The 16,637-nt window shown below is 48.1% G+C and overlaps 1 protein-coding gene across 23 annotated transcripts in view; it reads left to right on the forward strand.

Moving 5' to 3' along the window:
- The window catches only part of KALRN (kalirin RhoGEF kinase), a 735,103-nt gene that overhangs the window by 238,291 nt on the left and 480,175 nt on the right, over positions 1–16,637 (forward strand). For all 23 annotated transcript variants that reach the window (XM_066240737.1, XM_066240739.1, XM_066240742.1 and 20 more), the window contains exons 4-5: positions 6,268–6,460; positions 9,777–10,289. In XM_066240737.1, coding sequence (XP_066096834.1) covers positions 6,268–6,460; positions 9,777–10,289 — 706 coding nt within the window. The remainder of the gene's footprint in view (positions 1–6,267; positions 6,461–9,776; positions 10,290–16,637) is intronic.

Genomic DNA, 16,637 nt, shown 5'->3' on the forward strand with positions numbered 1-16,637 from the left:
TTCACTGGGTGATCTCCCCCTCTTCTGTGCACATCTACCACCACCGGCCATGGGGTTTTCCGTTCGGCCAACGTTACTGAACACCTACGAGGAACCGAGCCCAGTATGAACACCTACGAGGAACCGAGCCCAGTATGAACACCTACGAGGAACCAGGCCCAATATGAACACCTACGAGGAACCGAGCCCAGTATGAACAGCTACGAGGAACCAGGCCCAGTATGAACACCTACGAGGAACCAGGCCCAGTATGAACACCTACGAGGAACCAGGCCCAGTATGAACAGCTACGAGGAACCGAGCCCAGTATGAACAGCTACGAGGAACCGAGCCCAGTATGAACAGCTACGAGGAACCGAGCCCAGTATGAACACCTACGAGGAACCGGGCCCAGTACGAACAGCTACGAGGAACCGAGCCCAGTACGAACAGCTACGAGGAACCGAGCCCAGTATGAACAGCTACAAGGAACCAGGCCCAGTATGAACACCTACGAGGAACCGAGCCCAGTATGACTGACGCAGGTCAAGATTTGTAACCCAGGTCTCTCCTTTAGTCCAGAGGAGGTTCCTCAAATTCCTTCAGAATTTCATATATGTATAAAATATTTATTTTTCCATTATTATTCATAACACAAGAATAAAAGCAACTGTCTTAGGCTGTGTTTCTTGAGACAGGGCTTCAGGTGCGAATGATTTAGTAGGGCATTCTCTTCGGGAAAAACTCGTACAGGAGTAGGGAGTTGGAGAGACAGAGTGGGGAAGGGAAGGACTGAGCAAGGATGTGGTCTCAGTCTAGCCAGAGACCGGCAGGGAGAATGGGGAGCCTCTGGAGCCTAAAGCACACTTCAGAGTTACTCTGCATTAAGGTACAGGGCCTAAGCCTTGGTACCCCTGTAAAAGGGAGGCACTGCCCTCTCTGGGGTGCGGGCATAATCTTGCTTGTGTCTCTTGGAGAAATGGAGCCCAACAGCCAAAGGCAAGTCTCCAGAGATGATGGCAGGTGTGAGCTGATATCCTTCCTCACCACCGTCAGAGCTGGGGACGGGGCACAGGGGTCAATAAAGGAGCCCTGGGCGGGCACCAGCAGTGTCTCCCACGGCAGCTAAGACTGACACAGTCCAGACTGTGTTCCTGGCACCATCATAAGTGCTTCTATGCATATTAACCCTATCATGTAGTTACTGTTATTCCTGTGTTACAGTGCAGGGACTGTGGCATAGAGGTTAAAAGCAACTTGCCTAAGGTTTTTCAATATGTGAGTGATGGAGCTGGGATTTATACCGAGGAAGGGTGGTTCTAGATTCCACACCCTTAACTGCTACCTCTGCCTCCTCAGCATACCATCAGCCTAAACCAGGCGCTGTCGCAGCCGCTGGGAACCCAGCAGTGAATGAACACAGTCCTGCCCTCACTGAGTTGATTTTGTAGTAATGGCTGATGGACAATAAGTGAATACGTAAAGTGTGTGACCTTAATGGTAATAAATGCCAAGAAAAAAATAACTCAGGGAAGGGAGGGAGGGTGTGCCAGGTGACAGCTGCGCTTTAGAGAGGGCTGCCCAAGGCAGCTGTACTTAGAGGCATTTTAACAAAGACCCACTGGAGGGGGCTTTCCTGATTCTGCTGTTGCCACTCCTGCTGCCTGTCCCCAATGTCCTCCCCCTCTGCACAGCGGGGGTAAGCTTTCCAAGCCACCTGATCATGTTACTTCATGGAATGACACCCTCGGGATAAATCCAGCACCCCTGCCTTCCCGATTGGGGACCTATTTCCATCCCTGTCTCTTCTCTGGTGTCCGGGGCAAGAGTACAAACAGGAACCCACATTCCCTACCCTATGTCTAAATGTCGAAAATTAATATATCAAGCTAACAAACTGTTAAATAGAACACGTTCTATCCTTCCACCTTGGCAAATATAGCTTCATAGTGACGGAGGAGGCCAGCTTCATACTTACACTTGCTGGGCTCCTGTGCTCTCCGTGCCAGAACTTGGCAGCACAGGGAGACCTGCTCCAGGCCACACTCTGCCTCTCTTCTCCGTCTTCCCAGCTCTGCCCTCCACTGTGCGGGGGTGGGGGGCTCATGCATGCATATGAGCTCCCCAGCTCACACACCCATGTTCTAGCCACACCACACTGCAAATAGCAGCCCTTTGCCATCCCTTAACCTAGGGGTGCTCATACTGGTGGTGTTACTAGCCTTAGAGGATTAGACCTGGGGAACAGGTACACATGGGAGTAGGCTAAGGTCCCTTTGAGGAGAGCCTTTTAGGGTTTCGGGTATTAGGAGCTTGGTCTACATGGAGGGTTGGAGGCACAGCTCGGACTCTGTCTGGGCAGGTCTCCTTGGCAGCAGATGGGGTGGGAGTGGAAGGGTATGTAAGAGAATTGTCAGAGCCTAAAATAGCGCTCTCTAAAGCACCAAGTACCACTCTGTCACCTCTCTCTTCCTTACCTGTGTGCCTAAACCAAAGTGAATTACTTGAACTTTCTCAATATACCACACTCCTTTGCTTCTGTGGGTTTGTGATTTTGCAGAATACAGAATAGTGACCATTCACTTAGACTCCTTGCTGTAATTTTCCTCATCTCCTAGGAGCTCCCTAACCTTATCACCTCATTGCTGACCCTTAACCCCCACTGCCAATGACCAAAACATCACTCATAGTGATGATGGTGGTAGGATGTAATAACATAATATAAACATAACATAACATAACAACAATATAATATAGTGCCTGAGTGTGGGCTTTATAGTCAGCCGTCCTGGTTTTGATTATTTGCTTAGCCACGTGCTAGTCATGGGAACTTCAGCAAATTCTGTGCCTCAGTTTCATCATCTCTTACAAGGAGATTACCATCCCAAGTTTATAATGTATTGCAAGGATAAAAAGAAATATTGTATGCCAAGTGCCCCACCATAGAACCTGGCATCGAATAAGCACATGCTAGGAAATTCTCTTCCCTCCCCCAGCTATGCTTCTTACTCTAAACCAAACACACAAAGCACCTTGAGTGATTAGGCTGTTTCACAGAAGGATGCCAATTAGATTAGCTCTCAGCCCCAGGCCTCTTTCCCCATCTCCTGAGTCAGTGAGAACTTCCTAGAGAATATTAGTACCTGATATTTACATTAGTTGTCAGAAATCTGTTCCTGACCACCCATTTTTATGCTGGGATAGTCACACTCCAGCTCTTGGTAGCCACCATGACTGTTGATAGGGATGGAGATTTCTCATGTCAGCACAAGTATGGTCACAGGGATGGAGCCCAAGGAGCAGGTGCATGAGGAAGCTGGTTATAGCAAGGGAAAGGTAAGACCTACAGTCATCTTCAGTGCCTGACCTCAGTGGGCATGCAACAAATGTGAGAGAAGCTGAACAAAACCAAACTCAAGAGAATAAGCATTAAATTCCAGTAGAGCCTGACCAGGCGGTGGCGCAGTGGATAGAGCGTCGGACTGGGATGTGGAGGACCCAGGTTCAAGACCCCGAGGTCGCCAGCTTGAGCGTGGGCTCATCTGGTTTGAGCAAAGCTCACCAGCTTGGACCCAAGATCGCTGGCTTGAGCAAGGGGTTACTCATTCTGCTGAAGGCCCGTGGTCAAGGCACTTGAGAAAGCAATCAATGAACAACTAAGGTGTCGCAACGAAAAACTGATGATTGATGCTTCTCATCTCTCTCCGTTACTGTCTGTCTGTCCCTATCTATTCCTCTGACTCTCGCTCTGTCTCTGTAAAAAAAAAAAAAAAATTCAGTAGGAAAGTGAGTGGAAGAACTGCTGAAGAAGTCACAGAAGAAATTCCTTCAGGCCTATAAGATATAGCTAGTAACCAGAGAAATGCAAATTTAAATGTAATGCAGTACTTTTCCTAAAATAGAGGCAAAGATTTCAGTGCTGATAAGGCTATAGCTGAGGGGGAGGGCTACCCTTATGCACTGCTGGTAGCCATGTAAATTGATAGGTCTTTCTGCAAAGCTATAATGGGAATGATTAAATAAGTTATTATATGTATATAAGCTGGATGGACTATGTGTCATTAAATGTAACAGTTTCAAAGAAATTGAGAAAAAACTACCTTACAAAGAAAAGTAGAGCACTATGTGGTATGAAAATTACATGCAAAAAAAAAATGGAAAGAAATAGAACAGAGTATTATACGTTCCTAACATTAGTATCTCTTATATAGATCTTTGAACTTTCCTATAATTAGCAGATGCTTCTTTTATAATGGGAAAGAAATTCCATAATTTAAGAAAACAACACATTGCTTTCATACAATCGGTCAGACAAAATTATTTATGGGTGACTCTGGCCACTTGTTGACTAAGATTTGGGAGAAACAAAAGACTCAGGCTTCTTCCCATGGTGAGTCTAGTTCTTTGTATTAACAGGAAGAAATGGAAAGAGTCTCCCACCTGGGCAGTTTCTCCATCTAACGGGGAGGCCCCCGTGAGCTGCCTCATCCTTGAGACATTCATGTAATCACAGCAGCTGTGGTCTCTTCACCAGGCTGTGACGTTCTCATCAATGTTGAGATTTGAGAATGAAGCCTGAAAAGAGATTTTGTTTCCATTTGTGGCTTAATTCTTCCAATTGTGGCCTTACCTCCAGTAGCTGTAAGTGATTGATAGGTGGTGGTGCCCATCTGCGGGTCGTGTAACGTGCACCGTGGTTTAAGCAAGTATAATCTGGGTAATAGGATATTAAGTGAAAGACCCTAAGGAAACACTACACCAGTGTTTATATAAAAATGTGAGTTAACCAAAGTATATTTTGGGTTATAAAATAAATAGATAGGTGGTCTTCTCTTCTTTTTGGCTTATTTAATCTTACCACCAAAATGTAAACTTTCTTCCAAGACCGTTTTCCAAACTGAGATGTTGTAACTATTTTGACCATTTTTTTCTTTAGGAGTTATAAAGTCCAAGTGTTTAAATAAACTTCGCTACTTACTAAGGCATGTGGCAACATCTTGATTCACTTAGCCTGCTTATTTTTTCGTTTTCAAGATGGTCACTGTCACTGTCACTTCATCTGGCCTTGATTTTAGGAGTGGCTTCCCCCTCTTAACTTATTGGAATATGCCTTTGTGTACCCTGACTCTTACAATGGAAGTGCATAAGACAATAGGCTCTATCCACCCTTCTAATCAGTCTACCTTTAACTGTCTGTGAGTAATCAACATGACTCAACAACCTGATTTTTTATAAGTTGACAAACATTTTGAACTATAAGTAATACATCTTAAATACAGTAGTGGCAAATATATATTATTAATACTTTGTGTTTCATCTCTTATCAATTTAGAATCGACTAAAACTTTTATTGAAAAGGATTCTTGCCCTGGCCAGTTGGCTCAGCGGTAGAGCGTTGGCCTGGCGTGCGGGGGACCCGGGTTCGATTCCCGGCCAGGGCACATAGGAGAAGCGCCCATTTGCTTCTCCACTCCCCCCCTCCTTCCTCTCTGTCTCTCTCTTCCCCTCCCGAAGCCAAGGCTCTATTGGAGCAAAGATGGCCCGGGTGCTGGGGATGGCTCCTTGGCCTCTGCCCCAGGCGCTAGAGTGGCTCTGGTCACGGCATAGTGACCCCCTGGAGGGGCAAAGCATCACCCCCTGGTGGGCAGAGCATCGCCCCTGGTGGGCGTGCCGGGTGGATCCCGGTCGGGCGCATGCGGGAGTCTGTCTGACTGTCTCTCCCCGTTTCCAGCTTCAGAAAAATACAAAAAAAAAAAAAAAAGAAAGAAAGAAAAGGATTCTTTGGCCCAGTTTGGGCCCAGTGGTAAACTGTAGCACTGACTGCCACTGATGTGGCCATGGGGAGGGACAGTACTCATGCCAAGGGCTTTCAATCTCACATTTAAGGCGACAGGGTCTCTGTCTTTAGAGAGCTTATATTCAAATGCGGAAAACAATGATTTCTCCCAGGAGCAAGAGAGACAAAAACTAAATGTAAAATTAAACATAATTGTGAATACCCAAACAGTGAACAAACACCTCAACAAATGCCAGTGACTATAGGGAAGGCTGAGTTCTTTGCTAAGTGCTAGGAGTAGGCAGCTTGCCCTCAATCAGATGGGGTTCATCTAGAAAGGTTTTCTGGGGCAGTGCATTTTGAGTTGGATTGGAAGGTGTCCAGGAGACCTGGTGTGAAGTTGGAGGGGTGGTCCAGGTTAAAAGAGATGCAGATTTCCGGATGCTTTTTTACTGTAGTTCAAAGTCTCAGCTATCCAGAATGACCATGCCTGACCTCTGACCTCCCCACAGTGAGGACGTGTGCAAACGTGGCTTCACCGTCATCATCGACATGCGGGGCTCCAAGTGGGACCTCATTAAGCCCCTTCTCAAGACGCTGCAGGAAGCCTTCCCAGCCGAGATCCATGTGGCCCTCATCATTAAACCCGACAACTTCTGGCAGAAACAGAAGACCAACTTTGGCAGCTCCAAATTCATCTTTGAGGTGAGCCAGACCGTTCTCTTAGACAACTTTCCCTTCCACCACCTACACATTCTCTCTTGTGCTTCTCCGCTACCCGACTGTGTGCATGTCTGCGGCCGGGGTTTCAGGGTGCCTTGGCTCCTGTGGCCTTACCAGTTGCATCTGGGAGGCACAAGAGGGTCAAGATATTGTTCTTTTTTTTTTTTCAATGTTAATTGTATTGATTTTTAGGGAGAAAGAAAGGAGAGCACAAGAGAGAGACAGGAATATCTATTTTTGTGTGTACCCTGACTGGGGGTCAAAAGAGCAACCTCTGTACTTCAGGATGATGCTCCAGCCAGCTGAGCTATCTGGCCAGGGCAAGGGATTGTTCTAAATGCACAGTGTCAATAGCCAGTTCTGTGTACCATTGGTGAATGTGTAAATTAGGACAGTTGTTTTGGGGGGCAACTTTGTAATTTGGGTCAGATGCCTTAAGAAGATTTTTATCTATTGATTTAGTAATTCTTACAAAATACTTTTAATATAAAAACTAAACAAAACTTTTTAAAAACCTAATTATAATTATAAGCAAATAAAGGTCTACAAGGATGTTCATTCCTCATAATGTTCTTGTAATATAAATACACATGTATATACATATACATATATGCACATGTATGTATATACATATACAGGCACACACAAGTTTGTATCTTGAATATCCATTAATTTGTTGACATTAGTGCACAAGTTCTATGAAGCCATTAAAAAGCATATTTAGTTATATGTCAATTATATCTCAATTAAAATCGTATTTAGAAAAATAGTGTCTTTGAAAAATGCTTGTGATATATTGTTTTAAAAAAGGTAGGCTATAAACAGTACAGGCAGTATAATCTGAAATTTGTGTTTTGAGTGCGTGTATGAAGAAGACTGAGAGACGTGTGACAATGTTAGTAGATTTTTAGAAGTGGCTGGGTTACAGGTGATTTTTATTCTCTTCATATTTTCTATTTTCTTTTATACTCAGGGAAAACATGTTATTTTTTAGCTAGATTTTCTCAGACAGCATATGTGTCCCCTGAGAATTTTTCTTTTTTAGATTTTATTTATTTATTTATTTATTTTTTTACAGTCAGAGAGAGGGATAGATAGGTACAGACAGGCAGGAGAGAGATGAGAAGCATCAATCATCAGTTTTTTGTTGCGACACCTTAGTTGTTCATTGATTGCTTTCTCATATGTGCCTTGACCGTGGGCTTTCAGCAGACCAAGTAACCCCTTGCTCAAGCCAGCGACCTTGGGTCCAAGCTGGTGAGCTTTGCTCAAACCAGATGAGCCCGCGCTCAAGCTGGCAACCTCGGGTCTCGAACCTGGATCCTCCCCATCCCAGTCCGACGCTCTATCCACTGCACCACTGCCTGGTCAAGCTCCCCTGAGAATTTTTAATGGTAACACATCAGATTAAATCAATGATTTAGGAACCTTTGTTCCAGCCAAATTCGAGCTGTTCCCCTTTCGTGGAACTGTAGCCCCCCTCTGCCAGGGGGTGAGCCTTGTGTACTTGTGCATGTTGTGTACGTGTGCGTGTTGGGAAGGCAGAGCAACCCTGGACGTGCAGCAGCTTCCCGTTCCCCCGAGGCCAAGAGCGCTGGGTGTGGTGTGGTGGCCCCGACAGTCTGGGATTGAGTGCAACAACCTGACCACCTGAGCAAAACAACTCTCTCTCTGCTTAAAGAACACAACAACTTAGACCTAGTACATACAAAACCAGCTGGCTTTCATGCTCCTGCTCCCACCCGACACGGGGAGTCCTATATTTTTGTAGTTTGGTTTGTTTGTACAGAGGTGGTGATAAGAAGTCTATATACAATATTTATAACCTGAAAAGATTGAAAGTAATCTTTTTAACAAGTCCTGAAACTTAGCTCCAGTGGAGCGTCCCAGCCCTTCCCCTCTCCCTTCACCCCGAGGTGAGCACGCTTGTCTCTGCCTCCTAAACAGGAAGTACAGGAGAGAGCTGCAGCCCCCCACTTGGAAGAGTATTTATAAAGCACACCTTACAAACAGCCAGTGAAATACCTCATGCAGGCAGAGATTGTACGTTTGTTCAATAGCAGATACTTTTTTTAAGTGAGAAGAAAGGAGTTAGTGAGACAGACTACCATATGTGCCCTGACTGGGACCCATCTGACCAAGGTCCACTCAACTGGGATCCACCCGACAACCCCTGTCAGAGGCTGACACTCAGACAGACCAAGCTATCTTCAGCACTGGGGCTGACGCTCAAACCAATCGAGCCACTGGCTGCGAGAGGAAGAGAGAGAGAGAAGGGGAGAAGAAGAGGAAGAAAAGCAGGTGGTCACTTCTTATATGTGCCCTGACCAGGACCCGGGGACATCTGCACGTTGGGCCAAGGCTCAATCCACTGAGCCAAGTGGCCAGGGCCTCAATAGCAGATACTTACTGACTAATTGGTGAATGCAGTTGTGGGAGACTTCCTGGATGTGGTCAGCTTGGAGCCAGATTTAAAGGGGAAAGTGCTCTAGAACAGGCCTGCTCAAAGTTTAATGCACAGAGTCCCCTGGAGATCTTGTTAAATGTAGATTCTGATTCAGCTGATCTGGGAGAGTTCTGAGATGCTGCGTGTCTAACAAGCTCCCAGGGCTTAATGCTACTGCCCCAAGGGCCACACTTGGAGTTGCAAGGATCCAGATCAGCAGAGGTTTATATCACCAGCTGCACATTAGAATCACCTAGGGAGTTTTTAAAAACTACCTGTGCCCAAACTCTAGTCCTGGCCAACCAAGTCAGAGCAGGGTCGGCTAACAGGGAGAGCCTCGGTGTGTAGCTGAGGCCTGCCCAGCCCGAGGCAGGGAAGGTAGACTCAGATCCCTGCAGCTCAAGTAATGGCCCACATTGCTCAATGCACTTGTGGTGATGTTCTGGGTCATGGGCCTGGGTGGATTTTCAAGCTATAGAGAAATGACCCCAGGCACTGTTTTTCACCCAACTTCTGCTTCTAGCATCTGAAGCCCCATTTCGGTGGACGAGGAGATGGAGAAGAGGAAGATAAAGGAGCAGAAACTTAAAGGAATAGCAAATGGTGGGCGTGTGGAGAGGCTTTTTGAGCCAGTCAGCAGTCTGTTGAAACTCACCCTGGCTGATTTGATTATGGCTAATGCCCAGTGGGCCATGTGCTCTTCACTGTCCCTTTCTTAGGCAGACTGTGGTCATTATCATGTGGATTTATCTTGGCCTTTCCCCTTGACATTCTCTCTCCCTGCCTGCTGCTGCCCTGGGCTTCCCCTTACTCACCCCCTTCACTGAGTCTTCCTCTGTGTCTGCCCTCCAGACAAGCATGGTGTCCGTGGAGGGCCTCACGAAGCTGGTGGACCCCTCCCAGCTGACGGAGGAGTTCGACGGCTCCCTGGACTACAACCACGAGGAGTGGATTGAGCTGCGGCTCTCCCTGGAGGAGTTCTTCAACAGCGCTGTGCACCTGCTCTCGCGGCTAGAGGACCTGCAGGAGATGCTGGCCCGGAAGGAGTTCCCCGTGGACGTGGAGGGCTCTCGGAGGCTCATCGACGAGCACACGCAGCTCAAGAAGAAGGTGCTGAAGGCCCCTGTGGAGGAGCTGGACCGAGAGGGGCAGCGGCTGCTGCAGTGCATCCGCTGCAGCGATGGCTTCTCGGGGCGCAACTGCATCCCTGGCAGCGCCGACTTCCAGAGCTTGGTGCCCAAGATCACCAGCCTCCTGGACAAGCTGCACTCCACCCGGCAGCATCTGCACCAGATGTGGCACGTGCGCAAGCTCAAGCTGGACCAGTGCTTCCAGCTGCGGCTCTTTGAGCAGGATGCTGAGAAGGTACGAGGGGAGCCAGCCCGCCTGGGGCTGGGGCTGGGGCTGGGGGAGGGGTGTGGCTCAGCTCTTCTGGGAAACTGGGCGAGGCTGCTAGTCCAGCTTCTGATTAGTGACAGTACTTTTTTTTTTTTTTTTCTTCCATTTTTCTGAAGCTGGAAACGGGGAGAGACAGTCAGACAGACTCCCGCATGCGCCCGACCGGGATCCACCCGGCACGCCCACCAGGGGCGACGCTCTGCCTACCAGGGGGCGATGCTCTGCCCATCCTGGGCATCGCCATGTTGCGACCAGAGCCACTCTAGCGCCTGGGGCAGAGGCCACAGAGCCATCCCCAGCGCCCGGGCCATCTCTGCTCCAATGGAGCCTTGGCTGCGGGAGGGGAAGAGAGAGACAGAGAGGAAAGCGCGGCGGAGGGGTGGAGAAGCAAATGGGCGCTTCTCCTGTGTGCCCTGGCCGGGAATCGAACCCGGGTCCTCCGCACGCTAGGCCGACGCTCTACCGCTGAGCCAACCGGCCAGGGCCTAGTGACAGTACTTTGATGGAAAGCTTTTTTTTTTTTTAAATGCTTCCTGGTTTTAGCTGGTACACATTTATTTCAATCTAATATTTGGCCATTGACTACTGACTTTTTAAATCTCTCCTTATATAGTGATTATTATTTATCAGGCATCATTCTAAGCACTGGAGTATTAATTAATTCATTTTAATCCTCTCAAGTCCTATAAAGTAGGTGTATTATCATTATCCCATTTTACAGATGCAAACACTGAGAGGCTAAATAAGTTGGCCAAACAAGGCAGTGCAGTGCAGCTGCAGAGGCCATGCTTTTCCTCACAGCTGGACGCTGCCCCTCTCAGGACATGTGGTGAGTGGTTCGAGCCAGCTGAGCAACAAGAATAACAATACTGTGAGCAGCACAGCAGCCTGACCCGCTGATGATTGCCGTGCAGTGTCCTTGACTGTTGACAAAACATTGCAGACGCAGGGCCACCGGGCCGTGTTTAATCTGCCAGCTTCCCCAGCCTTTGAGGGGCATGCTGGTGTTTCTGCTGAAGTGCGTGGGAATCGGGTGCCCCTCGGTCTGGGGGCTACCGTGGCAGACAGTGTATGAACCCAGCTTCTTTCAGTGTGGAGTGCAGCCTCTTTCTGCCGCCCCGCGTCTTTCTGAGGGTTTTCCTCAGCGCTCAGCACTTACGCAAGGCCCCAGTGTTTTCCCCAGTGAGTTTTCATAGCTTTCCGCTTATCAGGGGAGATACGAGAGAGTGGAAAAGAAAAATGTATCACATATTGCCTCTTCGCTGAGAACACACAGGTATCTTCTCTAGGTTCTTTCCAAGCTAAAGAGGAGAGATTGCCATTATATCTGCTTTCGGGGGAGTGAAATGGGCTCTCCTCCTCTCAGTTTTCTAGAAATAACTTATATTGAAATGCACAATACTACTCTACAATCTCTCAGTAACCGGTGAGTTTTACAGTGTCTCCTATAATGGCTTTGTGTCTCATATTGAAAATGTCTCTGGATGTTTTGAAGTGATGAGATCGGGATATAGAGCTATATAACGATGACCCCAATTAAGGCGCGCGTGCCGGCGGAGGTACAACTGGGAGAAAACTCACCACAATGTTAATAGTTTTGATTTCTAGGGGTCAGGTTTATGGTTTATTTTAATTTCTTTGTATAAATTTTATGTGTTTTCCAATTTCTTATAATTTACAATCAGAAGAAAATCAATACATGTAATTGTAAAGAATGCATAGCCCCTTTCTATAGCAGAACTTTTGAACATCATTTAAGCTTGTAAGGGACAGGGGGAGGGGTTTCTTGCATAAACTGAGGAGTTGCATAGTCTCCCTTGACCTTCCTGAGGGCAGTTTGCCCAGTGGTCTGACAGTCTTGGTCTGACCCGTGCCTGCTCTGGGAAGGGCCACTTGGAATACACAGAATCCTGTCACTGTTCACCAGGTGATGAGATAGCCTGTCAGCAGCCAGCTTCTGTGTGAAGCCAGGAGCTGGGACTTTGGCTCCTGACTAGTGTTAGAGAAGTTTGGAACATCTCCTATTTACTTGGAATCTCTTCTGCTCTGGGATAGGGAACCTGCTTTGCATCCTGGCCTAGGTGACCATTTCAGTGATCCAGGGACAGAAGGAGAGGCAGGGGACTGAGGTCTGCCGAGATATATGTTAGAGTTTGAGGCACTTCCCAGCATCCCTGAAGTACAAAGAGATAGGAACTCTGCATAAGGCACAGATAGTGCCTGTCTCACAAACAAAACAAACCACACGCCTCCAGCACCCAGACGACCCTGGTGGGGAAGGCTGACATAGATTCCAACAGGTGCCGGTCAGCCAAGCAGTAACTGCTGCCACATGCACCCTCTCAGCTCCTGCTCCCAAGAATCACGTGGTGTGTGACCATCCCTCTTTCACAGCTGAGGAAGTGGGGGCTCGGAGAGAGGAAGTGGCTGGCCCAGGACCACCCTGCCAGTTAGACAGAGCCAGTGTTTTGTCTCCACAGCCCACCCCAGCTCTTATCCAGTATCCATACTGTCCTCGGCTCCACGCCTCTGCCTCCTGCTCCCACTGAGCACTGCTTGTTAGCCCCTGGCCCCTGGCCCAGGCTCTCATGACTCTCGGGAAGAGCTCAGATCCCACATGCACATGCTCACCCAACAGCAGAGCCTCCACCATTAGTGGAAGCCAATGGACCTCTTCTCAGAATAATATTTGCAAATGTACAAAATAATATATGTAGGCTTGGAAAATAATTATTGAAATATGGTTAACAGTTTTTTTTAAAAAATAACAGTAATGTATGTACTTGTTTAGAAACATGTTAAATAATAAAATCTACTTAAAGTCTCACGACTGCCACAGTTTTGAAGGAGCGATGAGCATAAGTGGTATTCTGGGGCAGCCACCCTGATGGGATATGAAACTATGTATTTGTCAGAGGCATGAGTCTTGCTGACAGTCATGTCGTTTGGTGCCTGCATTCATAATTGAAGAGAATGCTCTATTTCAGGTAGAGCTCAGTGAAAATGAAAGCATGTTTTTCCCCCAAGTACATGATCCCTGAATCCGCTACTCTAAGCTTCGGTTCCTGTACCACGGTGTGCACTCATGCCTTAAAGAGAGAGAGAGTGAGTGTGTGTGTGTGACAGAGGGGAAAGCAGAGAATATCGAAAACAAAACAAGGAGTGAGAGGATGACGGGAAGAGAGCAGCCCGGGAATGTTTTGATGCTGAGTCAGTGGTGAGAATGCTCTCAGGCTTGACCCAGCCGCCGCAGAAAATGTGCTGGGTGTGGGGAAGGGGAGAAAAACAGCCTTTTTAAGTTACTTCAACATTAATTTAAAATATCTGTGCGTGTGGAATGAAGTGTCTCAGCTCTCGACTTATTTGGTATTTTTGAAAGGGGGCGGGGAGGGTGGCAGTCTGGGTGAGGGTTGTGTGTTAGATCCACATCTAAACAAGGGCCTGAGGAAATAGTTACTGCGTGAGCCACGTCTGAGCCTCCTTTCTGATGGGAGGCTTGTCGGAGGGCTCTGATTCCGGGTCTGGGAAGCTCTTGGCAATCAGAGGAGTCTGGTGATCGCCCAGCTTCTATTTTCATTAAGGGGGTGGGTACGGCATCTCCACTCTGGCCCTGTGGGGTGACGGCTTGTTTCCCGGGGCTCGAACAACCGGCCGTGCTCCCCACTTAGCAGCTGGCCTTGGAGATACAGCCACTGCCTCTCACCACCTTCCCCTGTACTCTTTGTCTTGGAAGGAGTCTGTTCTACAGATAACTCACAAAGCTGGCCCCGTTCATTTAATATGGGAGCAGCTGCCACAAGCCCAAAAGAAGGTACTTGGATAAAGATGAGTGGGCCAGAACTTTTGCCCTGGAGCAGCAAGCGGTCATAGACTCATATTTATTATTACTTATGTCTGCTGTGTGCAGCCCACTGTCCTCGGCACAGCCTTGGCAGTGGAGGCGTGTTTAGGGACTGGGGTGTATTGCAGCTCGGGAATGACTGGAAGGCCTTACTGAGCAGTTGGTGGGAGTGCTGGATAATTCAGAGATCATTCAAATAACACTCATGCGTCTCGTTGGAAGACGAACTCTGCTGCCTCGATCCTGTGCTCCCTGGTCTCTAACGGATGCACCTGTCCTCCCCTGTGTCCACTGAGCACAGGCTGGGCGCCCTCCTTAGCCAGGCGCAGCGGGTGGCTCCCTCTGCAGTCCTGCTTCACAGCACCCTGGGCAGCGTGGGTCCGGTAGTCACACTCCATTCCCAGGGAGAAAGGAGGCCTCTTTCCTATTAGGGGCCAATTTGGGGTATTAAGGGTCATTAAATAGACTCATTGCAGATGGCCCCATGGAAAAGGGATGGGTGGGTGCTACTCAGTGAAGGATCTTCTCTAGCCCCCCCCCTTTCTTGGGGGCTTAGGACTCCTGAGAATGGTGCAACTAGGAGAGACCCTGATGTAGAAAAGTCTACCTCCCATGCACTATAGAAAACCCAGCATTGTCATCCTGGTGACAGCCGGGTGACCTCACTGTGCCCACCTATGTGCTCATGCCAATGATAAGTATCAGAAAATGCTGAAGCGGCCGCACCACCTGTCTTCTTATCTGGGGAAGGCCTACAGTCGTCCAGGCTTTACAGGGAAGAAGTACTTAGAAGGGCTCCAAAACATAACTAGACTTAACTGATGGAGAAACCTTTGTCTACTTTGCTTTTGAATAAAAGAGGCTATACTAATGTCTGTCTGCCCAGGAGACCCATATCCTAGTCTGGCCCAATGTCATTTCAGAAGAATATTCCCACTTCTGTAGAAGAATCCCCCCAAAGTGAACAGAGCTATTCAGTGGGTCTTCCAGTGTTGGCGTTGTGCTTATTGCCGGTTTATACAGCGTTTGTTTCGTATGTAAACCCGTGCTTGAGACACACCCACAACAAGATATTTATCACCACACTGGGAGGGTATCTAGGGCCCACCTCCTCCGAGACCAAGGTATCTGCCCAGATGGGGACCTCTCATTTGCCTGGAGGAGACTGGCCCACCGCACCGCCTATGGGAAAGCTCCCTTTGAAGAACCCCATTTCAAGTGCCTCCCTGCGTATTCATCTTCGCATGATGAACTTCTGTTCACCCTTGGGTGCCATGTTCATGCTGAAATGGAGCTATGTGAGTGGGGGTTTTGATTTGTCCCGAGGTGTCACTTACTGGTTGGGAAACCTTAGGTACATCTTTGATCTCTGCCCCCCAATTATATTCCCCACAAAGCGAAGATGAAGAATTTGGACTGGCTCAGGGACTTTTCACTTTTCTTCTGCCTCCACATGCACTGTTCTCATGTACAATACTCTCTCTTTGCAAAAACACCTTTCAGCGGGAGAAGTGGGGTTGCAGGCCATGTGTGTGGCCATGGTGGTGGAGGCAGTGGCCGTGGTGGTGGGGAATAGACTTTAAGGGGACACACCAGCACCTCTGGGTTGTTTTATAAAGACCCCCGCTGTCACCCCACCAAACACGTCCTGCCGTTCCTCCTCCTTTGAGACTTGCTCACTAAATGATACTTGAGCCCCTTTATAGCTCAACAATTCTGTAACAGTATTTGCCTTTTTGCTGCTCATTCTCCCTGTATGTCTATAGGAGGCTTTTTTTCAGGGTTGTCACCTTGGGTGATGAAGGAAAATAAGAAACTTTTCTTAGTAAATAGAATCATAATCTGTTGAGTTCTTTTCCTGCTTTAAAAACAAAAACAAAACAAAAAACGCCCACGCTGCTGCCCAGAGCTGTTCTGAGAATCGAATGGGATGGTGTATATGGAAGTGCCCGGCACCGTGCCCAGCCCAGCACGGCTGCTCCCTGGATGGGCTTCCCTCCCCCCGCCCTGCGGTGTTTCAGTCATGACTTACTCTCCAGTCATCTGGCGCCTGCTGAGATCATGCAGTGTCATTGATGCTATCGTCCAAATGAACTTGTTTCAAATAATTGTCAGGGATCCCTAATGGAACAAAACCAAGAACTGAGCTTTGAGAGAAGTTGGCAATTATGATTTAGGTTTCTGGATGCCCCCAAAGATTACTAGGTTGTGTGGTGTCCCTGGCTGGAACACCAGAGATGAGCACCCAGATCAAGTTGGGGTCACATTTGATGGGTGTGAGTTGGGGGAGGTGCTGCTGGGTAAGGTCTCTGGGAAAACAATGTCTGTCCTTGAAGCAGCCTCAGAAGAAAGCGATTCTTCTCAGGGGGGTGTGATTGCCTTTCCCAGGCACCAGGTGCTGCTGCTGCTGGTCCAGGGACTGCATGCTTGAGAACCCCTGCTCTGTCCTCAGGTTTGGCGATGTTTAATAATTC

Source organism: Saccopteryx bilineata, chromosome 8 (assembly GCF_036850765.1).
Source record: "Saccopteryx bilineata isolate mSacBil1 chromosome 8, mSacBil1_pri_phased_curated, whole genome shotgun sequence".
Classification (NCBI taxonomy): Eukaryota; Metazoa; Chordata; class Mammalia; order Chiroptera; family Emballonuridae; genus Saccopteryx; species Saccopteryx bilineata.